Source organism: Onychostruthus taczanowskii, unplaced genomic scaffold (assembly GCF_017590055.1).
Source record: "Onychostruthus taczanowskii isolate IOZ18803 unplaced genomic scaffold, ASM1759005v1 scaffold19, whole genome shotgun sequence".
In the NCBI taxonomy this organism is placed as follows: domain Eukaryota; kingdom Metazoa; phylum Chordata; class Aves; order Passeriformes; family Passeridae; genus Onychostruthus; species Onychostruthus taczanowskii.
The window spans coordinates 6,652,346-6,680,147 of NW_024499128.1; the positions used below are offsets into that span (position 1 = coordinate 6,652,346).

At 41.1% G+C, this 27,802-nt stretch overlaps 1 protein-coding gene across 2 annotated transcripts; it reads left to right on the plus strand.

The window, feature by feature from the left end:
• On the plus strand, positions 1 to 26,830 carry EEF2K (eukaryotic elongation factor 2 kinase). 2 transcript variants are annotated; one of them, XM_041401817.1, is made up of 19 exons: positions 1 to 88; positions 4,275 to 4,596; positions 6,396 to 6,446; positions 8,170 to 8,270; positions 9,887 to 9,947; positions 10,762 to 10,799; positions 12,969 to 13,140; positions 14,254 to 14,403; positions 16,294 to 16,426; positions 17,058 to 17,185; positions 17,573 to 17,774; positions 18,063 to 18,115; positions 18,301 to 18,378; positions 19,170 to 19,232; positions 20,494 to 20,628; positions 21,671 to 21,859; positions 22,223 to 22,347; positions 22,909 to 23,087; positions 23,726 to 26,830. In XM_041401817.1, the coding sequence occupies exons 2-19, from the start codon at positions 4,354 to 4,356 to the stop codon at positions 23,833 to 23,835; spliced, it is 2,211 nt and encodes a 736-aa protein (XP_041257751.1). In that variant the 5' UTR covers positions 1 to 88; positions 4,275 to 4,353; the 3' UTR covers positions 23,836 to 26,830. The 2 variants fall into 2 exon arrangements, with proteins under 2 accessions (XP_041257751.1, XP_041257752.1); XM_041401818.1 differs by lacking the exon at positions 6,396 to 6,446.
• The last annotated feature ends 972 nt before the right edge of the window (positions 26,831 to 27,802 follow it).

Below are 27,802 nucleotides of genomic sequence, written 5' to 3' on the forward strand. Positions count from 1 at the left end.
TTAGCAGGGCGGCAGCTCGAGCGGGGTGTTGGGCTTGTAGGGTCGCTCCGTAGCGGGTTGCGCGGCGGATCTGGGCTCTCCTAAGCCGGTAGGTGCCATCGCGGTGCGGGACCTGGCCCGGCGGCGGTGGGGAAGCTGCCTCAGCGCCGCCCGCGGCAGGAAGCGCGGGAAGGGCGTTTTTAATTGCGGAAAAAGACGATCGGTGGGGTGGCCAGAGCCTGCGAAAGGCCGGCGGGCAAGCTTCTGCGCGGGCCCAAAAATAACCCGATTGTGCATTGGGCAGCAGTGCTGCGCTCACACCTGAAGGTTGGCGTTCCGTCCATTTATGTTTCCGCGGCAGTGCGAATAATTGGGTGTTTAGGCTGTTTAAAAGTGCCGAGTGCTGTCTGTGACCGTGGAACAGCTGCTGTGTGCGGGGCTGACTGCGGTGAGTCCGCCCTGACAGCTTGGGACTGCTCCAGGACGGTTCGTGTCCGGAGAATTCTTCAAATACCTCAGTGCGCATAAAGCATGGAGTTAATTAACAACGTGGGGTACTGAGCAAATGCCTGCAAAAAGTCAGCGATAGGTAATTGTGCAGAGTATTTAAAGCCAGTTGGAATGACAGTTATGGCAATGGAAGGATATTTTAAAGTTGTCTTGGATGTTCCTTCTCTGTCCTTTTCCATCCCCGTGTTTTGGATACTCTTAACGTAGTGTTTATTTGCACGTTTGGCAGCAGGGTGGACTTGACTCGGAAGGGCGTTCTTGTGCCCCACTGCCTGCAGCTATCAAAGCCATTGGTGTGTTTGAAGCTGTGCTGTGTTTCCTTGCACGGGGTTTTGTCTCAAATGCTTCGTATTCTGAGCTGGTGGAGTGGAACTCACCCCTTTGCTTCATGAATTTTGCATTGTTGCCCTCTAACACTCAGACTGATAAAATTATTATCCCAGCTGTGCTTGCAGGCAAACGGAATGGGATTTGTGCCATGGTGTTTGCAGTAGTGATACACTGGAAGGGACCTGTGTTAAAACCTTCTCATTAGAAACCTGTCTTTGGTAAGACAAGGTTTTCAAAGATGGACAGTGAGTTGAGATAGCTCTGGGGTTTTTTATCTTGTTTTTTTAATCACAGCTCTTACCTGGACTCACTAAACCTGTTTTCTTGCAGTGTGTGGTGCAGATGAGAATATACATTTACTTTTAGGGGTCAGTTGGGTGTTTGGAAAGCACAGTAGTTCTATATGCTGCAGGACATTAACATAGCTAGTGGGGTTGTTCTGGACAAGTTTATGTAGCTTTGGGTCTTTCTCTCATAAAGGTGATAGTACTTTTTAAGGTGCATAGTCTGTATGGTTGCTTAGGTTAAATTTTGAATCTGGACATTAAAAGAATGTTAATCTGAAAGGTGACTTCTCTCTTTCAAGAAAAAACCTGTTTGTTACTCTTACAGGTATCCTGTTAAATGGCTTTAACTGATGTGGTATTAAACCAAAAGGGATTTAGTATTATACCAGGGAGAGCTGGGTCATGCTTGCTTTAATGCTTCTCCACAAGACAAGCTGGGGGTTCTGTTACTGGGCAGCTCCTGTCCTGTGTTAAGGAGTTGCACGGGGCTGTGTCTGAGCTGAAACGGTGAATTAGGAGGAAATGGAGATGCTCCAGTTGTCCCCTCTTTTGCTGACTGTAGTATTTCTATCACTTTATATCTTTGGGATGAATTAAGGCAGGTTTAGATGCTGAGGCCACTGTAGAACCTTGGCCAAGAGTCTCCCTAAACTTTGTAGCAACAGACACCTACAAGAAACAAGTCATGCTTTAACAGTCCTGCGATGTGAATTTTCCCTGCTGTTTATCTGTGTTCACATATTTGCATGTTGTCCTTGCCACTCACCTGCCCCTCCTGGCTGTGTGACTCTTGGATATAAAGGCAAGAGAAGGAAAAATACTTGAAACAGGCATTGGAAAAACAAAATTAGCTCTTGGATATAAGGCAAGAGAAGGAAAAACAGGCCTACTTGAAACAGGCATTGGAAAAACAAAATTAAATACAAACTAGAGCAGATTAAGAACTGTATTTTAAATTATCTGCATTTTGAATCACATAGTAAAAGGCTGATAAAAAATTGAATAAATTTTCAAAGTGGGCTGGAGTGGGTAATTAAAATTATAGGTTGTGTGTGATAATGCAGGCTGGCAGGCTTGGTTTAGTGCAGTCTCACTCTCCTTGTTGCTTAGCCTTAGGAACGCTTCTGTAATGGATATTAAAGATTAAATGATCAAAACACAGCAGCAGTAGTAACAGAAATTCCTATATAGTACAACTTCTGTGCTATTATGCAAAAGCACAGAATATAACTCTTGGGATGAAGCTCAGGCTTTTTATAAGGCTTTTTGTCAAGCAAACTGTGAAGTTTAGAGCAGTGTTTGTATAGTTCAAAATGTCGTTATTGAATTCTGTTTTAAAGAGCATTTTACATGGGGATGATTCTTGGTACATACACTCCCAAAGTAAATATCACAAGTACTTTACAAGAAATATGGTTCCAAAAAAAACAAGAGACTTTCATAAACACCATTAGCTTTAAATAGAAACTGATTGTATGGTAATATTTCATTTACACAAGTCACAGAAATCAGAATGTTTGCAGTCCCTGCTGCACAAACCCACATTGCTGCTGCTTCTCCAGCTGTCCTGAACCCCATGGATCTGCTGATGTGTGTGCCAGCAGGAGCAGAAGGGAGTGCAGGACAGCACTGGGGTGTGATGGGGCTGTCCCGTGCTATGCTATGTCCTGGATTAGTCACGTCCTTGAAGCGTCGTTTGACAGCTGCTGGCTGTGTGTGTGACAGGCAGCAGGGGCTCTCCAGCACTCAGTGCTCTCTGGTAAGATGATCACAGTAAAAACGGCAGTGGCAGCTGAGGACACCTTCTCTTGCCAGGAGTGTGTGTGTGGCAGTGACACCTTCCCTGCCAGATGTGTGTGTGACCAGATGTGTGTGTGTGTGTGCAGTGACACCTTCCCTGCCAGGTGTGTGTGTGTGCAGTGACACCTTCCCCCTCCAGATGTGTGTGTGTGCAGTGACACCTTCCCTCGCGTGTTGTGTGTGTGTGTGTGTGTGCGCAGTGACACCTTCCCTGCCAGGGGTGTGTGTGCAGTGACACCTTCCCGCGCCTGGTGTGTGTGTGTGTGTGTGTGCGCAGTGACACCTTCCCTGCCAGGGGTGTGTGTGCAGTGACACCTTCTCCCGCCAGGTGTGTGCCACTGCCCCTTCCCAGAATGGACAGCTCCCGCATGGTCTTTGCTGGGAGAGCAGGTGAGCCCTCCAGAGCTGCTCCAGTGCAAAGTGAGGTGAGCTGGCTGAGACCTCCTCCAGCAGGGGTGTTCCAGAGCAGCTGCTGCCTGATGGAGTGCTGGAGTTTCCTGTGTTGCTGGCTGAAGTGTGGGAATGCTGCCCCCGTCAGAAGAGCAGTAACCAACAAGAAAAGGCTGCTGGTGGAAGCTGCCTCATGTTAAAGCACTGTTTCTGTGGTGACCACTTTCTCAGTAACTGGGGAGTGAGGTCAGCAGCTATGAATACTTCTGTAGGAGTGTATTCATCTTCCTGTTTCATGCAGAAAGAAAACTGAAAATGCAGAGGGCTGAGGTATAACTGTAAAGCAAAACTGAAAACTTGGTGTGTGGTTGTTTTATTAGAATTGCTCTGTGAAAATCCCTGATTTTCCTGGGTGGGTGAAGAACTAAACAATGTGACACTTAGAAGTGTCTGTTTTAAATTAAATCCAGTTGCTCAGCCAGCATCAGGGCCAAATCTTGAATATTCTCACTAATCTTCTATTTTGTACGTGCCAGTATTTCCAGAGTATCTGTGTAAACTTCCACCTCTTCCAAGGGCTTTACTCATTCCTCCACCTCATTTTTCTGCAGTGTGCTACACTGTCAGCAGCCTGTGGGCCATTGGCTGTATGTGAGCTAAAAGCCAACTTAAGTCGTGTAGATGGTGGAAAATTTTTCAGTGTTGTTCTTATAATACTCTCTAATTCATTTGACTGATAATTTGTACAGAATATCCTTGAGAAGACTTGTCCTGAAAAGATTTGAAAATTTGACTGTGGTGGTTGAGGTAAAACTCTGTCAAGTTTCTAAGACGAGTGTTATGGAACTCAGCATTTCTTATAAGGAACAATAAAGAGCCAGATGCAAATATATTTCTTTTCTGCCAGTGTGCTGACATCAGTGTCGTGCATTATTTGTTCTTTTAATAACAACCTTTTCCTTTTCTCCTCTCACCCAGCTTCTTCCCCCTGTTTGCATGTGCATTGGAGTAGTGGGTGCTCCAGTCCTGGCAGGAGTTAAGCCAACCTCCTGCAAACATGGCAGACGAGGACCTTATTTTTCGTATGGAAGGGATTGACAATGCCAGAACGACTCCAGCGGACTCTGGGAATTATCTTGATGCTGATAGTGATGATGAAGACAATTATTTTATCTGTCCAATAACTGATGATCCAGTTTCTAACAAGTCTGCCAGTACCAAAGTAGACAATTATTACAGCAGCTTAGCAAAAACTGAGCAGTACAGTTCAAGCTCTTCTCCCAGAAGCTTTAGCTTTAAGGTGAGTATTGGCTCCAGTCTTCATTAAGGTTTTGGTTTTACTTAGTTGGCATGAGACATTTTCTAACTGCTTCATCACTTGTAACTAACACTTTTCAATTAAGATACTCATCTGTTTTTTCCAGACCTGCAGTTAGTTCCATTAAGCCAATAGTCTGACACTGCCATGGAATTGCTTACTGTCCCTTTCAGTTCAGCAGGGGGATCTTCCTCCACTCGGTCCAGGAGAAAATTCACTGCCATTAGGATCAAATCATTTACAATGCAGTATGTTTGTTGGGAGATTCAAAAGATACTACAATTGGTGTAAGAAAAATTTGGGCCTGTCAGAAGATAATTTATTATGAATTTTTGTAGTCTGTGATATTTTTAGTTGAACAAATAAAATTGTAAATTATAAAATTGTAAGGGCAAGTTTTTATGTTATAGTTCCTTCTTGGGGAGCTTTTGACATGTTGACTTTCATGCTTGAGCATGAGGCATCACACTGGCAGTAGCTCCTGACAGTGTACACAAGCAGTATCTGACCTTTTTGGGATGAACAGCAGCTACAGCATTGCAGGGAGGTCAGAGGGGCTGTAGCTGGTGCTTCCTTGGCAGTGTGTCCTTTTCCACTCAGCTCCCTTCACACAGATCAGGCCAGGCAATGGAGCCTCAAGTGACATCCACTCTAACTTACATATCCTAAATAAACACAGTTTGTGTTTTGTTATTTGTGTTTACATGCTAAACTGGCATGTCTCAGATTTTCCTATATTTAATGTGTTTCATTAACACATTTCTTATTATAGATATTAACATTTGTTTAACAGATACTCTAAAATCTCGGTTATGCCTAATGCATGCTTTAATTGTGAAAAAATACTGGTGTTTATTTCAGTCAGATAATATTGAAACATTCAGTCAGATAACATTGAAAGTGAAGCTGGCTTGTCTGCAGGAACATTTTTGCAAAGCTAGTTAATAGAAACATTAAAAGGTACACAGGCCTAAGGAAGGTGAGGAGCAAAAGCTTGGTATAGAAATGGGACAGATGTTGATGTATGTTAAACTAAGCAAGTCAAGACCTGATAGGGAGCTTAGTCTTCGTTTGTGTGTACATTTATCATGTATTAAACACTTGCCTCTGGATCTGCAGTGCAATTTCTGAGTCATGTGGTCTGAGATAAAACTGATAAGGATTTCAGAAATTGCAATTATTTCCTCCTTCCTAAGCTGTCATTTTGCTTCTGCAGAATGTTTGTACCCATATTTTGGCCTCTACAACGTCTGGTTTGGAATTGTAGGTCCTCTCACAGATAAATTGCTTTGTACTGAGATGTGGAGCAAGCCAGTCTCCATCTCCTATTTAAGCTGCAGGAATGGTGATGTCCAGCACAATGGAGCAGGCAGGCATGGCTGATGGCATCCTAAACCCCACAGCCTGGCCTATCAGAGTCTGCCTGTCAGACCTCAGAGCTAAAGCAAGGCAGTGTGGACCTTTGATAATTAAAGGAAGAGCCAGATAGAGAAGTTAACTCTGCTTTAAACAGGACTCAGCACAGTTTAATTAACAAGTTAATAGGCAGTACCCTTTTAATAAATACTTTGCAATAAAAAAAATGTACCAACTTGCCTCAATAGCTTTCTTCACAGGTGTTCTAAGAAGGAACTTAAATTTGGAATATAAATTGAAGAGTGGATTTTAACCGTCAGTTTTTTGGGTTTTTTATAACTAACAAAGAGAACCAAGACTCTTTGTCAATCATTTGTCTTATCACATGTATTTTCCTACTTTCATGTCTCTCATGGATCCTTTAGAATGACACACAGCATCGTTCTAAGCATGGCTCTGTGGTTGACCATGGTCGGGTAGGTTCAAAAGAAAATGTCAACACCATATCTAATAGATGCATTATGATTTTTTGGCTTGGTTTTGTTGGGTTTTTTTTCCTTTTATGGATTTTTTTTGTTCATTATTTTATTGTTTGGGAGGACTGATTGCCTCAGCCCATAAGAGTCATCAAGTCAAAACTAAAAGAGGTATCTGGTAAATGGAATAATACCCATCCTGTGTTCTCTACCCTGGAATTTCACTGTGTGGCAGCCGTATGCCTCCAGCAGGAGAAAAATTGCACTTTTAGCACCATTTCCATGAAATCCAACCAGTGTTTGTTTGAAGATTAGGATACAGCTGTTGTACAAAGCACTTCAAGAGATCAAGCACAAGTAATTAATTTATTTAAATTATCATCTAACATGAACACAAATCCCTTTCGGAGAGGGAATCTACCCAAGAATGATTTGATGCAGCTGATCAACCAAGCAGTTCTTGTTGCTGTCTCTCCCTATTTCTCTCATAGGTATTTAAGTGTGGAAATTCTCAAGTCCATATGAGCTGTCATTGCATGACCTGAGGCAACTTCATTTTCTTGTGAAACATGTAGGAAATCTTTCTCAACATGTCCTTTAAAGTAATTTTCTTTAATGTAGTATTGTTTTCATTTTGTGTTATTATTGTCAGAAAGAGGAGCATTTAAATCGTTTGCAAGGTATGCATAATTAAAGCTGAAATTCAAAATAAACATGAACATTTAAACTTAGCTGCTTCAAAAACTTCATTGATGCTGTTGCTGACGCAAATTTGTAGTGTATTTTTTATTAAAAATGACTGATTTTAATTCCTGAAGATAACAAAATAATCACAACATTTTAAAAGTTACTGTTTCTGCACACTTGGAGTTCAGTCAGAGAGGCAGTAATAATATTTCAGAGTTCAATACTTCTTTGGCAGGGTGCAGAGTGCTTTTTTTCCTGCTCACTTTGCAGAAGGCATTTGGCACATCACAGGATCATATCTCCAGTTTTCTTGGAAATATACAATGTAAGAGAGGGAGAACAGAATGTTAAGGGTAAAGCATCCAAATTGGCTGGTAGAGAGAGGAGACTCTACTCCAGAAAACTGCTTTGATATTTTACTCTTGACTTGGTGAACGTTGAAATAGCTACTTGTCTGGAATTGTTATAATAATCAATTTTTACAACACTCTAATTTCTTCTTTCTCATGCTGAGCACAGTCTGGGACCCTGGGGTTCACAGAACTTCTTACTTTATCCATATTGATTGTATCTTTAATGAACTTTTTTATACTTTTATGCATGCAAAACCAGCATATGCTGCTACATATGAAAAGCTAAAAATCAAACCAGAAAAAGTGAATTAATATAATCTGGGTGTGCCTTATTGCCATTTGCAGAGCAACCTGCAAATGTTAGAGATACCTGCAAATAACCACAGATTTTTAAATTGTATCTGGTATATACTGTGCCAGATTCTGTTCTCAGTAACTTTACAGTGGTGCAAATGGAACTGAAATCTATGCTTCATATATCTGAGCTGGGTTTCATTATAATTGAAACTATAAAAAGGTCAGAGTTGTCTTTGGTACTACTTGGTCCCTGCTCTGAGTAGTGCTTTGGGGGCTTGTGTGGTTGCACATATCCATAGGATTGAGATCCTGATGTGCTCTAGAAAGTGCTGTTTTTGTGAGCTGCTTCTGATTATAAATAAAGTGCCAATCTGTAACTTTTTCAGGAAACCTGGAAGCATGCTATTGAGAAAGCCAAGCACATGCCTGATCCCTGGGCAGAATTTCATCTGGAGGACATTGAGACGGAGCATGCCACTCGTTACAGGTCTGTGGGTCTTCCTGCTTTGGATGCTGATACTAAGTAGGACTGATGATTTGTGCAAGGGCTGAGTTTGTGTAGTGCAGAATATCTAGCTGAAGAGCTTTCATGACGCCCAAAGTGAGTGGGTCTTAACTCAGTCTCCCAGGAATAATGTAAATACTGCACATCATCAAAAATAAACCTTTCAGCAAACCATTGTCACACTTTCTCTTACACCTCAGCAGTATCTAGGACTTCCACTGTGTAGATAGGAAACAAGGCTGAAAAGTATTTTCTGGTTGATTTATTAATGCCATAAATGTAATCTAATAAGGAAATTAATCCCAACTAAGAGGAAGCATACTTAGTTGAAATAGTTTGGGAAAGAAAGCAATATAACCCTCCACAACTTTCCCAAAATAGCAGTTTCAATTTTGCTAGTCCATGCAGTATTGTTGCATGTGGCTGGAATTTAAATCCTTATAAAGCCCAGAATAGCTCAGTGTGGTCTACGTGCTAAAAAGGGAGTTTGGCCCTGCAACTGGTTTCAGTGCTTTAACATGAGCTTTGCCAAAATATTTACTCTACAGGTATGACACAGGTTTCTGGGAGGAAGGGTTAGGGGTTAGAGGCCAGTTCATCACCACTTAGCAAAAGTGTTTGGGGAGGCCTCCCTTCCAACCCCATACCAGTCATGCAGTGCTGCTCTTCCCCATAGACTACATCTGTCCCTGGTCAGCCACAGTCCTGAAATAGTTTGCATATTTTAAAATACAAATAAGTGATAATTTTAATTTAGGACTATTCAATATCCTGTTAAAAAGAGATGGCTCTGATACTCCTGTTTTTACCTCTTTCTTGGCTGCAAACTGGGGTGATACATAATATATAAATGAGAATATGGGGTGTCTGCATGCATGAATTACTCTCTGCAGGTTGGGGGAACCAGGCTGGAAACAATCATGTGTTGATGACTCAGCTGCTGTGGTTCTCAATTTGGCTTTCACTGTGTTGGGAGTTCAAGGGGTGGGGAGAAACCACAGTCGTACTCTTTGTATTATCACAGGGTTGTGCAGGGCCTTGCTCCGCTCTCAGTGCAGTGTTGGGCTGTTCCTGGCCCCACTGTGTCTCACAGCTGGTGCTCCTCACATTCTTCACAGCCCCAAGGCAAATATCCAGCCACAACCAGGCTTATGCAAGCTCAGGGTTGAGGGAGACAACCTGTCCAGTGTGTAGAACTTGGTGAGGCCCTTTCTGCCCCCAATGTGCTGCCCAGGCATCACAGAGGAGGTTTAACTTCAAAGCAGATAAAGCCTGATCTGTAGTGTTACAGAAGTTCAGGTTCTGCCTTAGAGTCTGCTCATTGACAGGAGGATTTAGTGTCTCTTCAAAGAGCTAAATGTGTTTCTCCTTGCCTGCCCAAAATGAGGAGGGCCAGAGTGTAGTGGGAAGACTGGAAGCTTTTGTGTGGGAGTGGCAGCAGCACTTTCCAGTCAGTTACAGGTAAGGAAGCAGGAAGATTTGGGTTCCCTTTGCATTCTCCTTTCCAGTCAGTTACAGGTAAGGAAGGATAGGTGCTGGAAGCAGGAAGATTTGGGTTCCCTTTGCATTCTTCTGAGACGTTTCTCCTGATTTTGCAGGTACAATGCTGTTACTGGGGACTGGGTTGAAGATGAAGTTCTTATCAAGATGGCTTCTCAAGTAAGATCACACTGTCTTCATGTTTACTAAAAGCAAGTGTGTAATTTCCTTTCTGTTCCTGAACAGTCATAGCAAGATGTTTTCCTTATAGAAATTTTGAAGTCTCAGTGTAATTCTTTTCACCTACGTCTTTTTATTTGTATCCTTCTCTTCAGAATAGAGTAGAAAATGGAGTCAGTCCTTCCCTGTCAGCAACATGAGGCATTTGTTCCATTTCCAGTAATTTCCCTTCCATGTCACCCCTCCCATTTCCTTCTGGCATCATTTCCCTGCCTGGCAGTAGTCGTACTATTTTGTGTGCTCCCAAATAATTTCTGTTGTTAGAATGAAAACCAACTGAGGGTAGAAGGCACTGTCATTTCTCAGTTAAGTCCTGGACTTGGTTGTGTGTTGGGTTGCCTTGCTCTGTGCTGCTGGTCGAGTATCTGGCATCTGGGGAGATGATGCTGTCTTTGGGACATCCTCTACAAAAGCCTAAATGCAGAAAGCATGAAATCTGTGAAGCTTCTTTGGGCAGTCACACAGAGCTGACTCCCATCTGGAGAGAAAATTTAAATAGCTTGTTTAAAAGACATACAATGTCTTCTCCATGGGATATTGGTAGGGGGAGTTTATCCAAATGCCTTTTCCCCAGATACCTGCTTACACCACCAGTGGGTTTTCAGTTTTCCTTGAGGAAATATTTCTATAGAGCCTGTTTGAAAACTGCTTTCTGCATGGTATAAAGGGGAAGTCATGGTTGTGTCTCTTACTGGTTAGAAATGAACTTTGTGGAAATGGCAATGCTGGGTTTTTGTTTTTTTCTTTTCCCCAGCCTTTCGGCCGTGGAGCAATGCGAGAGTGTTTCAGAACGTGAGTATCTGCCCATTTCATCTTTGTTGGCCTCCTTGCAGTATTTTTTTCTGTGGTGACTGGAATTTCACTTAGATGTAGTGGAAATTGTGTAAAGCTCGACTCCTTTCTAAAAGGCTTTGCTGAGGGGTTTATCCCTGTTTGTGGGACTGCACCTGCAGGGAGTGGGATTGAGAAAGGAGAATGTTCTCTGAATGTTGTACTTCAGCCGTCCCTGGGAGGCAAAATATTCATGAAAGTATAGTAACAGCCACTTAATTTCTGTGTTCCTTGTGTGCTAAAATATCTTAAAATTTGATATGAGGTCATAGGTGTGTGCAGCCCGACTTGAGGCCTATAGTTAGGCAGAGAAAGGAGGAAGAAAGAGTATCTGGTTGGTGCAGTTTCAACTGGAAAAGCCTCCATTGGTAAAAAAGGTTATCCTCCTAGAGTTTGCTCTGGATCACATATACCAGAATAATGTTCTGAGTAAGGCAGATCTTGAACACTAACAGTTGTGCTTCTCAGAAAGATAAAGCCAGAAAGATAAAGTGTGGGGAAAAACTCCTTCCTGGGAGAGTGTTATCAAATGTTATTGTGGGGATCAGCATCCAGCTATAAATTGGTGTGTGCTAAGACATTGCCCCACCCCTTCTAGGCTCTGGAAATGTTTCCTGGAAAATGTCAGGGATTGTGTGTTTAAAAACATTCCCCCTTCTTCCCATATGTGGAATCCAGAGAAATTGGGGGTATTCATGTGGGGTTTTAGCTCTAGAAAGATAGACACTCCTGAAAGATGGAAATATGATGTTTTGAACTTGAGCAAAAAGGAAGAAAAGTAACCCCACACTGCTGCAGTTTGGTATTGGCATTTCAGTATCAGTTCATGCTGGTGGCTCTGTTCCTGCAAAGCCAGCTGGATACAGCAGTGAATGAAGCCTAGGAAGTAACAAATCTCAGCCTGCTGACATTGCTTTTAGTTCTTGTTACTTACCAAACTCCCCATTACACAATATTTTGAGTAATGCCATAAACAGAAATTTGTTAGCAGTTTTGCCTTAACCTCTGGTACTAAAAAAAGCATAACTTGAATGTCAGCTTCCTACTGCTGGGTTTCCCATGTGTGTCAGTGGTACAGGGATATTTCCCATCTGGAGCTCTCTCCTAGATTTTTGTAACTCTGCAAGTTTTTAGTTAAGACAGTGACAGCCTTAGCTGCCCGTGGCCCAATGCACCAGTGTGAGGATATTGACTTTAGAAAAACATGAGCTGGCTTGTTTTATGCAGAGGAGTGTGTTCCTTGAAGAACTGGGAAGGTTTGGGATCTGGCTGAAATTCTTACCTCATTTCCTTGTTCATTCTTTCCAAGGCCTCTGTTTCTGTGACTGTGTGCCCATTCCTGCAGGAGGACAGGCAGCATGAAGTTGCTTTGCCTGTAGAGTGTCCCCTCTACCAAAACCTCTGCACCAAGTTCTTGGCAGGGAGAGGAAAAAGAACGAGGGGAGAAAGGGTTGAGTTTGAGTGCTGCACTAATTAAAGCACCTGCCTAATGCATTTGTTGGCAGGCAGCAGATCCTTTCTTATCAAAGTTTTCCTGGGCTACACACTCCCCCCCACACCTACCCCCTGCCCCAGCCCCCCTGCTTTGGAGGGATCTGTGGATTAAAGATTTGCACATCAACAAAAGGGAGAAGCTGCATCATGACAACTGTCAGGTGCAGTTTTCCTTCTGGGAGTATGTGGGTTACTGGGCAGTCACTGCTGTGTGTTGAGAAGCAGCAGATTGCTTTTATCCCAGGAGAGGTTTCTCAGTTCATGTTTGAAAGGCCACTCCCTGTTAGTTTCTGCAGAAAATAATTGTTGACATTAGAACAGGTTGTTGACAAGGCACCAACCCTTCATACTCCAGGTTTGAGAGGAACAGGAAGGGAAAGGGATTGAGAAAAGGAGAAAGTTCAGAGCACAAGTAGCTGCAGCTAAACCAAACAGTTTGGCACATCCCAGCCATTCCCATGGGATGTTTCATTTTCCCTTGTCCCTTTCCTGTGCTTCACATTTCAGGTAAAATACCTGGTAAATGACTGAGGGTAATGCTCATCTTGGAGCCTGGCTCTGTCCAGGCAAGGAAGTGGGAAAGATTGAATTAAAATCCTTGGATTTCTTTTCACCAATGATTGATTTATCTTTCAGAAAAAAGCTGTCCAACTTCTTACACACTCAGAACTGGAAGGGTGCCTATAATTATGTTGCCAAGCAATACATAGAGAGTGTGAGCAGGGATGTTTATTTTGAGGATGTTCGACTGCAGATGGAAGCAAAACTCTGGGGAGAAGAGTACAACCGGCACAAGCCACCAAAACAGGTGCATTCAAAGATCTTGCTAAGCAAAAGTGCAATATTGTTCTTCTCTTGGGTTAGTTTTCAGACATAATTTAGAGCAAAATAATTATTTGTTCACATTCCATCACATTTAAATGCTTGGATAGTTTTTTTTTACCTTTCTGTGTTTTCTGTTTAGTGATAGCTGATTTTGAGTGGAGTAAATTGCTTTATATTTCCAGGACTAGGGCTGTGTGTGAATGTCTGACTGTCCTTAGCTGCTGACTGAAAACCAAAATAAAATGATACTTGTATTGCTGTCTTTGATGTGTGCCCAGCTGCTTTTGTGATAACCAGAGATGTCATAGAATTTATTGCCAGCAGCAGTCTCAGCAAGCACTTAACTGTTAGAGTTCCAGGCAGGTAGATGCTTAAATCTTCTACACCCACCCAAACATGTAACTAGCAATGATTTTTGAAAAGAGCTGGAAACCTGCTGGAAGCCTTAGCAATTTTAATGGCCAAAATTAGTGATTCTGATATGGGGGATATTTGCATTGCCTCTCCTATGAGGGTTAGTTAATGACTATCTTGGCTCATAATGGCAAGGTGAGGTCTACAGTGAAGGACACAGAGAGAAATCTACAAATCTAGAAGTTTTAAATGCCGTGTTGGAGAAAATGTATAAGTAGAGTGAGAGTTGTGATGGTTTCTGCTTTAGGAATGTGTTTTGGACAGGGGGAGAAGGTGAGGCAGGATACAGAGATACCTGAACAGTAGATATGCTTAGCCCTTCTCTGAAAATGCATTTCTTCAAGTTGTGCAGTAGTGACTGTATGTTTTTCCCTCTGGCTGCAGACTCTTTGCAGAGTACTCTTAAGGTACCCACAGGATTAAATAGAAAGCTAGCACTTGCTAAGAATTTTTTCAGAGGGGTTTGTTGCAGAAGTGAGCTTTTTTGAAGTGACTGCTTTTAATTTATGGAATTGCTCCAAGAAGCATGTGACTCTTCCCCCACCCCCTTGTTAAACAGAAGGATCTTTGCAATTGTTCAGATTCTTGCACTGGGAAAGTTTTCACAGCTGGAAGATTCACACACACTTCGATCTGAAGGCAGTATTCTGTTAGTCATTGTTTATCTTCTTTCCCTCCCCAGGTGGATATAGTGCAGACCTGTATCATCGAAATGAAGAACAGGCCTGGGAAGCCTCTCTTTCATCTGGAACATTACATTGAGGGCAAATACATCAAATACAACTCAAATTCTGGATTTGTGCGAGACGACAACGTTCGTCTGACTCCACAAGTGAGGCTTTGTTTAATGCTTTCCATGGAGTCTGCTGCAGAGAATTTCTGGGCTCTCTCCAGAGGTCTTGCATTACTGCCAAGAAAGAGAAATTAATCTGGCATTGTACTGCAAAGCCTGCAATACAAACTATTTGCAGTTTGTCTGCCCCTTACTTGGGGCCTGCTCTTTCAAGCACTGAGTGCTTCTATATTGGATTGCAGTTGATTACAGTTGAGTTGAACAGGGTTAATACTCTTTGGAAACCTTAAGTCCTTTGACTCTAATTATAACTGGAGGCATCAAAATGTTTCAAACTTTCTTCAAATTGAGGCAGTGAAGATATCTCTCATGCACTATGTACTGAATAGTCTTTTGGTTCCTCACGTAAATCACAAGAGATAGCTGGTATCCAATTCATGTAAATAAATCTAGTCCATTTACATATAAAAATGTCAGTTTTTCCAGCTGCAGCCTCTGAATAGCTGAATCTGAGATTGCATATAGAAATACAAGGACATATTTCAAGTGATTCTTGAATCTTTTAAAATAAATTTTAAATATTATTGAAAAATGCAAAGTGGTCAGCGTGAAAAAAGAGGTATTTTACTGGGCCTTGAGAGGTTCTTTACATTTTTTTCCACTGTTTTTAAGGTATTTGTCATGAGACTTAGTGTAAGCAGAGAATTTGTGTTCTGGGCTGTCATTTGTGCACTGAATCAGTGCTGTGCTTTCACAGGTCGGGAACAAAATGTTCCCTGGTATTTGCTGCAGTTAAAATGTTTGTCTATCACCACCAGTTACCTCCCCCAGGCCTGGCAACGCTTTTTTGGAGGCCTTCCCAGAAGATTTCTAATATTTCAACTTTATTCTAAAGAGAAGGGCTTTTTATACCTGATTCTTGAAATGTGTTTTTTCAAGAGTGCAAATGTACATTTCATTATCTGATAGACAAATGTAGACACAGAGGAGTTGCTCAGGGGGATCACTCAAAGGGGAAGAAGACTGTTCTTTACATTTTTTTCCACTATTTTTAAGGTATTTGTCATGAGACTTAGTGTAAGCAGAGAATTTGTGTTCTGGGCTGTCATTTGTGCACTGAATCAGTGCTGTGCTTTCACAGGTCGGGAACAAAATGTTCCCTGGTATTTGCTGCAGTTAAAATGTTTGTCTATCACCACCAGTTACCTCCCCCAGGCCTGGCAATGCTTTTTTGGAGGCCTTCCCAGAAGATTTCTAATATTTCAACTTTATTCTAAAGAGAAGGGCTTTTTATACCTGATTCTTGAAATGTGTTTTTTCAAGAGTGCAAATGTACATTTCATTATCTGATAGACAAATGTAGACACAGAGCAGTTGCTCAGGGGGATCACTCAAAGGGGAAGAAGAATTTGTTGGGATGCTTACTTTTATTTATGGGTTCTTTCTCCAAACTGTGGCAGAGCAAATGCTTGTTGGCAGAAGGAAGCAGTGTCCCAGAGATGCAGAGCTTGCAGATTCACAGGCACAGCCAGAATGTTTACACAGAAGTTGTTCTGCACTGGCTTCAGAGCCCACTGTTTTTCTCTCTGCCAGCCAGCTTCCCACTACCTAAGGTGAAGACTATAGTGGAAAACAACCTCTAGTACAAAAATGAGGAATTAAACAATCTCCTTTCCCCTGCCTGTGCCCACTGCTGCTTTTCACTTTGCCTTTTTTAGCCTCTCTGTGAGTTGAAGCAGGTTGCAGAGACAGGTTACTACATGTTTTTTGTCTCTCTTGTTGCTTTCATCATGGTGTTTATACCAGTTATATTTCACTGATAGGGTTATCAGACTTATTTTCCCATTTATAACAGGGGAATAATATATGTTACTATTTTCAGTAGATGAAGGGAGAGTGTTCTCAGACATCTTCTGTGGTTCTTTCCAGGCCTTCAGTCACTTCACCTTTGAGCGCTCAGGACACCAGCTCATTGTTGTTGATATCCAGGGAGTTGGAGATCTTTACACAGACCCTCAGATCCATACAGAGAGTGGTACAGATTTTGGAGATGGCAACCTAGGTAAAAATCAATGATTCTGTTTCACTAAAGGGTACTTCTCTTTTCTTCCCAGCTCTGCTGAGTTGCCACTGCACTGGGTAAGCTGAGACATTTCTGAGAGTCTTGCAAACAGCTGGGGAAGTCCTGTTGTAAGGAGTCCTGTACAGGTCAGCTGTCGTATAAGGGCAGCCTTAAAATGAGAGCTGATCGTGGCTCATGTCTCCTGGCCTACTCCTAAACAAGGAATGTAATTAAGTAGTTTCTACCTCGTGAGGCCAATAATTATGGCCTTTGATTTCCTTGCTGCATTGCAGGAGTGGATATAGCTGAATGCAGAGAGATAGGCACCGTGTATTTTTGAAGTTCCAAGTGTCTATATATGAATGTTGATTGTTCTTTCAATCAAGCAGGATTAAATTTAGGCACATTTCGCAGTGATGCAGTTGCATTAGGTTTTTGTTATATCTTGCTCATACATAGCTTTCCAAAGCTCTTACTGGTGCTCAAACGGAAGTGGGATAGGCTGTGTGCTACAAAACATTTTCTCCCTCTTGGCTTTTTAGGGAAAGCTTTGAGACTTTCAGCTTTTAATAAGTAAATTGTAATACAAAATTTGAGTAAACCCTTTCTTAACTTTTTTTTACTGCCTTAGGTGTTCGAGGTATGGCCTTGTTCTTTCATTCTCATTTCTGCAACAACATCTGCAAAAGCATGGGGCTTGCACCATTTGATCTTTCATCCAAAGAGAGAGATGCCTTGGATTATAATAAAAAATTGCTTGTAAGTGTTTGATGAAAAAGTTTAATTAACAGGGAACCTTGAAATCAGTTTATATTTGGGACCAAGTAGATCTTAGAAAGCTGAAATAATTTATAAGTTTTGGATCTCACAAACCTGATTTGATGCTTGTTGCAAATTGATCTCAGTTTCAGCTGATTTTAGTGGAAATGGGGCTTGATGTAACACTTGGAATGAAACCTAGTCCTAAACAAAACTCTCTCTGACAGTAAAAATGTCAGGGCTTGATGTTTTGCTGCAATGTAGAACTTTTCAAAGCAAATGTGTATATTTATAGAGGACTCCTAATAAACATTCACATTGGCTTGTATAGCCTGCTTAGAATTCACAGAAGGATTATTGACAGGACTTTCTCGTTGGTTTGCCAAGGAATCTGCTCAGACAATTCTCCGTGGCACAGAGGAGAAGTGCGGCAGCAGCCGGGTGAGGACGGTGTCGGGGAGCCGGCCCCCCCTGCTCTTCCGCCTGTCTGAGAACTCCGGCGATGAAAGCATGAGTGATGTGGCATTTGACTCCCTGCCCTGCTCTCCCTCCTCTGCAACCCCTCACAGCCACAAGGTGGACATGCTTAGTGAGTGAGCCTCATACACCACCTCTGGGGGGGGTTCCTGAACATTGGACTTGTCTTACTTTGGTTTTGTCTTACTTTGGTTTTAAGCAGAACAGCATTGATTTAGTCCAGAGCAGTTGTTTTTAGTGCTCCTCTTTGAGCAGAAATAAAACTGAACGTACTTCTATGCAGATAATTAATGCACAGATGCTTCTGTGAAAAACACAGCAATAAAATGATGATATCTAGAGCTTTTTCTTCAAGCATGTTATCCTTATAATTATAACAACAAATACTTTTTTCTCCTAGATTGGCCTGTGTTCAGTGAAGTAGATAACTTGGATCACCTTGACAACAAAAGGGTGAGGGTTTTTTGCAAAAATTGTCAATTGCCTAATGAAATGTGTCTTTATAGAACTTGCCAGAGGTTGTGTTCAGTAAAAGCACATAAAAGGTGCTCTGCCCATTCTGTTGTTGCAGATCGTGTACCTGAGGTCCTTAAAAAGTTAACAGCTAATGAATAGTGTTCTGTTCTTGACTTCTGTAGGATTTTGAAAATGGTGGAGACAGTGGGTATCCCAGTGAAAAGAGAAGTGAGACAGAAGATGTGGATCATAGAGAGAGGGTAAGAATCTGACTGGTGTAGAAGAGTTAGGCCTGTTCATACTTAAACTGTTTTTGTAGAAGAATATTCTTTTTTATCCTTCCTGATCTGGATCTGATCTAGACTTTGAATACAGAGGAAACAAAGAAAATTCCCCCATTTGCAAAGTTACTTATTCATATTGGGAATGACACTCTTACAGGAAAAATATTACTTGTAATAAGTAGCTTAATTTCAAATACTGTATTTGATTAGATGTTGTTGTGTGGGTTTTTGAAGTATTACATATTGCATTTAGGATGTGTAGCCATCTTCTTCCCATGTGGAATCCATGAATATGGTCTGCTTTCAGACTCATTTACCTTCTCTACTTTGTATGGCTTGAAATATTACAGAGCTTAATGTTGTTGTCAGGTAATAATACAGAATTTAGAATTCCTAGGGGTTAGTTGCTTAGTCCTCTAAAATACAAATTTTTAAATAAATGCTTTTGACCTGGAGATCTTAACAAGATATTTAATTAGAAGACAGGAAAGAGAATACTGCTTCTAGAGATACTCCTCCTTTTGTCACCTCCTTTGGCAAGGTATTTGTCATGGCATCTCCAGCTTACAGGATTAAAGCTCATGTGTGCCAAGTTCTTTATCGTTTTGGTATGTATATTTTGTGATATCACTGAAAGAAAAGGATCCAATGGAAACAGTTTTGGTCCTTGTCACTATTAGTTCTGCAGGGTAGGAATAGTCTGGAGGCATAACTGGCACTTAGCAGTTGCTGCAGATTGAATGATGCAAATCTTTACATTAACGTAGGGTCATTCAAACAACAACCGGAGGCAGGAGTCTGATGAAGACAGTTTGGGAAGCTCTGCAAGGGTAAATAAAGCAGAAATGTTCACAGACTGAGTTTGCTGCTCTGCTTGTCCTTTGTTCCACTCATCTGCCACCTAACCACATCACTGAACCAGATGTTGTTTCCCCTTCCTTTTCAGCTACAGAAAATATTTATTAATATCAACTTACCACTCTTGTTATTTCCTTTTATGTTTTGTCTTTGTTTTCTTGTTAAAAAAGTACTGTGAAACAAATTGTCACCTCTGTAGCTGACCTCTGTCATAAATTAGTGATTATGCATGGGTTTCTCACTTAAAAAAATTACAGCTCTGTGGATTTATTTTCTACCTAACTAAATTATATTTCCTTTCTTCACTTTACTTTTGGAATCTATGCTGTATGTAGTTGTATGATTTCTTAAAAACATGCAGTGTTTGAAACAGATACACAGTGAAGAGAGCTGCTGTCACCTGAGTTAGATGAGACCTTGTACGCTTTTAGAAAATATAACTTCTGTGATAATTGGTCTTGGATATAAGCTTAAATAACTACTGTGAAAGGAAAGAAAAAACAGCTTTGACAGCAATTAATAATTAGATAAAATTTTCAGAATCTCCTTTTAATTATTATATATTCCTGTTTCAGAAAATTGAAACAGCTTTAACAGACTGAAGTTCTGTGCCAGTAACTTTTCCTGTTGTTTTCTCTGTGTACCTGCAAAGGCCTTAATTGTGATAGGATTATTTTCAGCTACTGTTTCCCACCAATCCATTATTCAGAAATTTCTTCATTTGGGTTGCTCCTCCTGAGAAATACCAATGCATGTATCTGCCTGTCATCTTCTGCATGGTTATGTCTAATTATTCTAGAGTTCTAGAATGCAAACTGCAAAGTGTTGGGAACTAAAATTCTGGGCAGAAAAGTAGGGGTTTCTTTTTTTTTTTTTTTTTTTTTTTGGTGCATGGATAACTTCAGTGCTGACCTTGTGACTATTCAGTTGCTTATTTGTGTAAGTAACTTCTGATTCAGAACTTTGAGATGATTCTTCAAAGTGATGATGTTCAGATTAGAAATAGAGGGGCTTACTCTGTTTCTTTAATGAAGAGTAATAACTACTACTAACTACTAACTTTAGTAGTTAGTTAGTAGTCAGCTACTAACATGACTTCTGAAAGCTGTGTTTTAAAATACAGTATTTACTACTACATTACAGTATTAATAGAGGTTTTGATTCCTGGATGGTAATCCATATGGATGGGAATTTTAATTTTGAATATAAATAATAGTGTATTTTGTATTTCAGATCAGTGTGGAGAAGTGGAATCTTTACAACTCTTCCAGAGTCCACATCCACAGACCATCCTGTGTTGCCCAAGAAGTTCAGAGGCTCAATGCACTAGAACTTGAAAAGAAAATTGGGAAGTCAATCCTTGGAAAGGTGAGATGGGTCTGCTGATACTGTTTAATCAACAAGGAGCATCTTGTATTTATTACTTACATAGAGGTGTTGCCCTGCTTACATTTATCTGTGCAGTTGAAAATAACACATCTATAATTTTCTGTCACCTACCCATCTTGTATAAGGGTCATCTGAGTTCAGGAGCCTGTGAATTTCATCTGCTTTTGGCCGTGCAACATCTGGGCTCCTTTGGGAAGAACCCTGCTGTTGTTAATCTGCATTTCAAGAGGCATCACACAGGGAGGATACAGTGGGGTGGGTGTGCTGTGCCTGACCCACATACCTTGCACATAGGTAAAGCTGAGCTCCTGAAAACTGGTAGCATGGGCTGATTCTTTTTACTCCAGACTGTTATAGATAATGCAAATGTGAATTAAGTTTGGGGTTATGTATGGCCTTAAGCCCACTCCTAAAATATGATGTAAATCTTAATGAACATCCTGGGAACCTTAGGTGTTCTCAGACCTTTTGATGTGGGAAGAAACCTGTTTTTCACAGAATCTTTTAGGTTGGAAAAGACCTCTAATATCATCAGGCCCAGCCTCTGACCAATCCCCACCTTGTCAGCCAGCCCATAACACTAAGTGCCATGTCCGGTTGTTTCTTGAACACCTTCTGGAACTCTGATTCCATCACTTCCCTGGGCAGTCCATTCCAATGTTTAACAGCCCTTCCCATGAAGAAATTCTTCTTGATGTCTTGATTCCATCACTTCCCTGGGCAGACCATTCCAGTGTTTAACAGCCCTTCCCATGAAGAAATTCTTGATGTCCAACCTGAACCTCCCCTGGTGCATCTTAAGGCTATGTCCTCTCATCCTGTCACCAGCTGCTTGGGTGAAGTTGCTGAGCCCCATCTTGCTAGAACCTCCTTTCAGATAATTGTAGAGAGTGCTAAGGTTTCCCCTGAGCCTCCTCTTACTCCAGGACTTAGCTCTAAGACCAGGTGAAGTACGAGCAGAGGGCTTTGAAGGATCAGATCCCTACATCATGCTGTGTCTCTCCTGTGCAATTGTGTCCAGGTTCACCTGGCCATGGTTCGCTATCATGAAGGAGGGCGCTTCTGTGAGAAGGACAAGGAATGGGATCAGGAGTCAGCCCTGTTCCACCTGGAGCATGCTGCAGACTGCGGGGAGCTGGAAGCCATCGTTGGGCTAGGCCTCATGTGCTCTCAGCTGCCACATCACATTCTTTCCGAGGTCACTCTCGAGGTATGGAAGATGCCAAAAAGCAGAATATAGTCCATTGTAAAAATAGCATGAGAATAGCAGGAAATGGAGATGAAACTAAAACTGTAGTGTTCTGTACCCTCTTCAGAGAAAATAGATTACTTTGTAATTAAGGATTTGGACAAAACAGCAAAAAAATGCTGCCTCTTTCTGGTTTTGCCAGCAAATTACTGCATGCCTTTGGGAAGCTTTTGAAGCCACCTTTACTGTTCAGCTGCTTTGTTTCTTGTGGCTGTGCCAATTTCTCAGACATACTAAATACTCGCTGACTTTGAGAAACTGCATTTAATGGTAAAGGGATGGTTTTAGAAGCATGCATTTTCAAGGTTTTGTTTTCTTTACTAGGATACAAAGGAGAACAGAAATAAAGGATTTAATTACTTGCTGAGAGCAGCAGAAGCTGGAGACCGGCCTTCCATGATTCTGGTAGCAAGAGCATATGATACAGGTGTAAATCTTGGTGCAGACAGGTACTGTGCATGGCTGAGTAAGTTAATTGGTGGCACTGCACTGAGGCAATTATTTTTCTGCTTTTGCACTTTGGCATGTCTTTGTTCTTTATGTGAGTTTTCTGTTTTGCACAACAGTGATACTCTTTAAATTTCCCACTGTCAAATAACATTAAACTTCTAATTGAACTTCACTGAGCATTCTTAGTGTGCAAAATAACTGATTTTAAAGTATTTATGAAACAAGACTCTGCAACTTGAGGTTTTTTTCCTAAATTGGTTGCTCCCACAAATATAAATGCCTAAACCATACAACTGGTAGTGAAGCTCAGACTCTGGAGTTCAGGAAAACACTTGAGTCTGATACTTTCTCCTGTAATTCCTGCATAACGTGACCCCAGCCTCATTTTGCTTTGGTGACCTAATGTCATAGTGCAGTTAGTGAGTCTCCATGAGAACATTTGCTTTCTTGGAGAGCATCAAGAGTCTGAGAAGCCAGTACAAAATGGGATGCTGAATCTCCAATGCAAAGTACATCTGTTTCCTAAGGGAACCATCTTCAGAAATTATTTTTGACTTCAGGGCCCAGGATTGGAAGGAGGCACTTCGCTGGTACAACGCCGCGCTGAACATGACTGACTACGATGAGGGAGGTGAATATGATGGCACTCAGGATGAACCCCGGTACCTGCTCCTGGCCAGGGAAGCAGAGATGTTAATGATGGGAGGGTTCAACCTGGATAAGGATCCACAGAGATCAGGTGAGGCCTCGTTTTGTTTATGTTTTCCATAATCTTGCTTTTCCTTCCCTTCTCCCCCAGCATGTACCCCAAAACCAGATTTCTTGCTTTAGCTGTTATAAAACATAGAGACATATAAAATATCAATACCTTCAGATTTAATGATGCTGGGTGTAACAAGGATGGTAACAGTGGAAGAAGAGATCTTGGCAGTGACAGGGTAGTGGGTGGCGCCAGGTCCAATCTGTGGCACACTGAGTTACTCCAGGCAACCTTCACTCCCTCAGAGGTTGCTCTTCTGGGTCAACTCCCCTGAGCTGCAGGTTGCTGCTTGTAGTTTGAGCTACACCCATGACTCCCAAGGCCCTACACAACATTCTCTTAGTTGCTGTGTAACCTACATGCTAGATGTCTGTGCTTGGGGGCTGCTACAGGCTGGGGTTTCCAGATACACTGGGGAGCCATCAGCAGCCAGTTGTATAACTTGAAGAGCAGAGGCCAGGTTCCCAGCTGATGTAACTCTGACACTGTTAAAACACACCCATACATCCGGCCCTGCAGTTTGACCTCAATTTTTCCCTTTGTCCTTTATTTGCTTAAGGCTAAAGCCATATTCTTTCTTTACTCTGTCAACATAACTGATGCTGTTTCCTCTCTAGGTGAGCTTTACACAGAAGCAGCAGAAGCAGCCATGGAAGCCATGAAGGGCAGACTGGCAAATCAGTATTACGAAAAAGCAGAAGAGGCTTGGGCAATGATGGAAGAATGACACTGAAATTAAGCAGTTCTTGTATATAAATTTGTTATAGACTTGCTGCATTTGCAGCTACAAACATGTAGTTTTATGTGATGTTACCAGGTTGGTTTTTTTTTCATATTTTAGTTTTATAATTTTTTTGAGGGTAGAAACCTAAATGTAAGTAGTATGTAGGGTGCCACAGCATACTTCTGTTTGTGTTTTAAAGCTGTAATACACACACACTTGAACCTTTTATACTTTTTTTACTGTTAGAACTGAGGGGCCTAGTTTTTTTGACAAAAGAAAACGAGGCCTCATTGTTTAGGTTTTACATGTCCTGTTTTTTACACAGCAAATGATCAGTGTGTTTACATTTTTATTCTCCTCCCCACATACAGAAAAACATTTTCCTAAATTCTCAGCATTTCTTCATCATTTTTGGTGTATCTCACCAAATTTGCGCATGAACGTAAGATTTTCAGTTTATGGATGCAGCTACTGATGTTAATAAGTAGTCCCATTCTATTTTGCTGACAGTATTGGACACTTATTCTCAAACGAATTTCAGATGGAATCCTTAGTTTGGGGAGGGGTAGGGAAGATGATTCAGATTGGCAGTGAGGATATTCAGGGTGGAAAGTTTTATTCATTACCAACATCGCATATTATACCATTAGAAAATCCTTCATGTTCCTGATGAGGTGAGGCATCCAGCTACCTCTCTCATTTTCACATTTTGCACCATATAAAATTTTATTTGTATAAAAGTGTACTGATCTTATATTTGTCCAATTATGTACAGTATAGCAAGATTTGTAATATATGGGTAATTTGAAGTTAGTTTTACAGGGGCATCTCAAATCTCAGTGAAGCTAGATCATCTCGCTTAAAATGAGAACACGTTTTCCACCATTTCCAGATGGATGTTTGAAGATGTTAGGAGATGTTGATTCACCTCTTTCTATGTACAGAAAACAATTTATATGGTTTAAGTATATTTTTAATGGTATTTTATCTGCAAATATTATTTAGAGAAGAGCTTCTGGTTAGAAAGGGAAAACAGTATTACCCCCAAATACTTGAATTTGTGTCCTCTTTGCCTAATGCTAATCAGTGAGGGGAGGACAAATACCTGGTGGTGGTTGAATTATCATTGCATAGAGATAAGTTTCTTCAAATCCAGTCTTTTATTCCAAAGCTGCTGTGCCATCTGTATGGATAGTACAGAAGCTGTTCCTGTTCCTTGGTTGTGGTTAACAGTCATTTTGCAGGAGATTTAAGATGGAAGCTTCTGCCTCCTTGAGCTGGCAGTCTCCTGAGGTGCACAAGGGGCAGCACCTGTGAAGTGCTGAATGACCTGCAATGCTCACCACTTCAGCCAAGCTCTTAAAAGGTGTAAAGCTAAGCAGGCCATAAGGTGATGCAGGATTGATTAGGATTTCTCTCATGCATAACCAAGGAATATTAATTTCTTGTAAAATGCAGAAACTGTTCAGGAAACAGAAATCAGTTCTTCCTTTCCTGTGCAAGTGCCTGTCACTGGAATCAAATTATACTCCCATTTTCTCTTTTTTTATGGCAAGTGGATCTTGAATTGCTGTTTAGACATTATCCAAGGGTGATGTCAATAACAACTGCCACTGTCTGAAAGAAGTGAACTCCTGGTGGTTAAGGGAGAATTTGAATCCTTTCTAGGAGGGAAGGGAAAGCTAACCCTTGGATGTTGTGCTTCTGGCTGGTGCTGTAACCACCAGGCAGTTGTAGCTGTGAGCAGCCTTGCAACACATGGCAGCATCTTTTTGTGTAGATTGCAGAGGTTGTGGCAAAGTAATGCCCATGGCCTTTTTCTTTTCTGTTTTGAGAGTGAGAGCAAAGCTCTTCACCCATTAATGGAGGAATGTCTCGTTTCTAGATCTCAGCTGGTCTTAGGTAATGAGGTACTAAAATGACCATATTTTTGGACCTAATATTTTTGTACATGCTGAAATAGAACCAGAGGATTGCAATTGAGATGAAAGTTTTCAGTGCCTATCCAAAGTTCTGCTTTAGATGCCTAAAGCCTCTCTGGGATGTGGCCTTTTTTTGCTATCTCAGTTCATAGCATTAAGGTATCAGCTGTCAATGAAAGGTGTTGAAGCCCCTCACCTCTGAAAACAGTTGAATAGTCTGTTTTGTGGAGAACCTATACAGTGTAGGAACTATGAATCAGACAAAAGTTTGTTTCCCTCATAAGGTGGTGATGCCAAATCTTTGAGATTTTCCTTGAGAAGGAAGCACGTGGACAACACCACTAACCATGTAGGGAGGAGATTGAAAGTGTCCAAAAGGTGCATGCAAAGGATGTAGAGTGTAATTATTGACACTTTTTGGTGTAGTTTAATTTGCTAAATTCAGTACTTGCTAAAGTTGCTGACAGCTCTATGTAGATCTGGTATATAAACAGGCACACAACTCAGTGCAAAATTAATTTTTTATTTTCAAATGCTGCTTTTTGGTGATGAAGACTACCTTCTGTCCTAAGGTGTATAAGATGATTTAGCCATACAATAAATGGGACTGTCAATAATATGAAAATGGAAATTGTTTACAGAAATATTCACAACTTATTCTATGACATTCTTTTGAAGGGAAAAACTGTATATTTTAAAGACTTTTGCAATGATATTGCTTTATGCTGTATTTTTAATCTATTCACAATGAATAAATAAAAATCTGTATTTTTTAAAAATGTGAAAGTAAATCTGAGGCTCAGCCTGCCAGAACTTACCTGGGTTCAGTGTTTCCAGATGTCAATGGGAATATTGTTTGGCGTAAGGACAGTGAGATGAAAGACTTTGTATGTCAGACAAGCAAATATTGCTTGCCTGCATCACTTAGTCCTCTCATTCACTTTGTCTGGGTTCATTCTGCTAGTAAATAAAATTGTTCTTTTTCTCATTTTTCTCAGTAGAGTTTTACTCATTGCTTGTGGGCATTTGCTTTTGTTTGTTTGGTTTTTTCTTTATAAATTGCCAAAATTCAATCCTACTATTGCAAGCTTCCAGAAATCCTCTGTGTTGTTTGTATTATTCCATTCCCAATTTTATTCCCTTTCAACAGTCAGAATTAACTAACTGGGAGAAAATTATTAGATGTGTAGCCACAAAATCTGTTTTCCTCCAGAAAAGAAAATGGTTGATGTGCTCTCTGATTTGCATTTGATTACACACATAGTGTGTGTAATGGAGGATAAAATATAAGGACAGGAAGGCTCATTTGCAGGGTGCTACAGAGGCCTCCCTATGCCTTTAGTTTTTGTTTAGTCCTGAGAATGGGCTGGAAATTCCTGGGCTCTGCGATTTGAGGTGGGATACAACATCCAATGATACACTGTCATTTTGCTATGATTTATTTCCCTTTATGTGCCAGAATAATCTGTTTGATACAGGCTCTTCCAAACTGTTAAAAAGGGAGCTCTTAGTGTTGCCTTTTTATTGCTTCATTTAGACAGGTGGAACCTCTTATACCTGTGTAGTTTAAACAATGTGAAATTATCCTCTAGCAAAGGCACTGTGAAATAGCAGAATTTCCTAATAAAAAAAGCACTATGTGGGCCTCTGATGAAAAATGGTGAAATTTGGCACTGCTGGAGCTTTATAGCCTTTGGAGTTTTTAGCTATAGCTGCTGTCACAGAGATGGAGTGTTTGCAAGTGTAACAAAGTAAGAATAGCATTCTTCAGAAACCATGGAGACAGCAAACTCTTACAGCTTTTAAAGTGTAAATAAGTATATTGCCTGTTTCTTAATTACTGGTCTGTGGGACTGATTTGAATCTCATTCTCTTCCCCACAGATATAATTTCACTCAGAGTAGAATGAGTGCTGACAGAGCCAGGTGTAGTTACCATGGGTCAAGTCAGGACTTCTCATCTGAATGTGGACAGGCAGAATTTCATTTGAACCTCTCAGGATGGATGCAGGACAGTGCTGCCAGGGGTGAGTCAGGGTATTTTCAGGT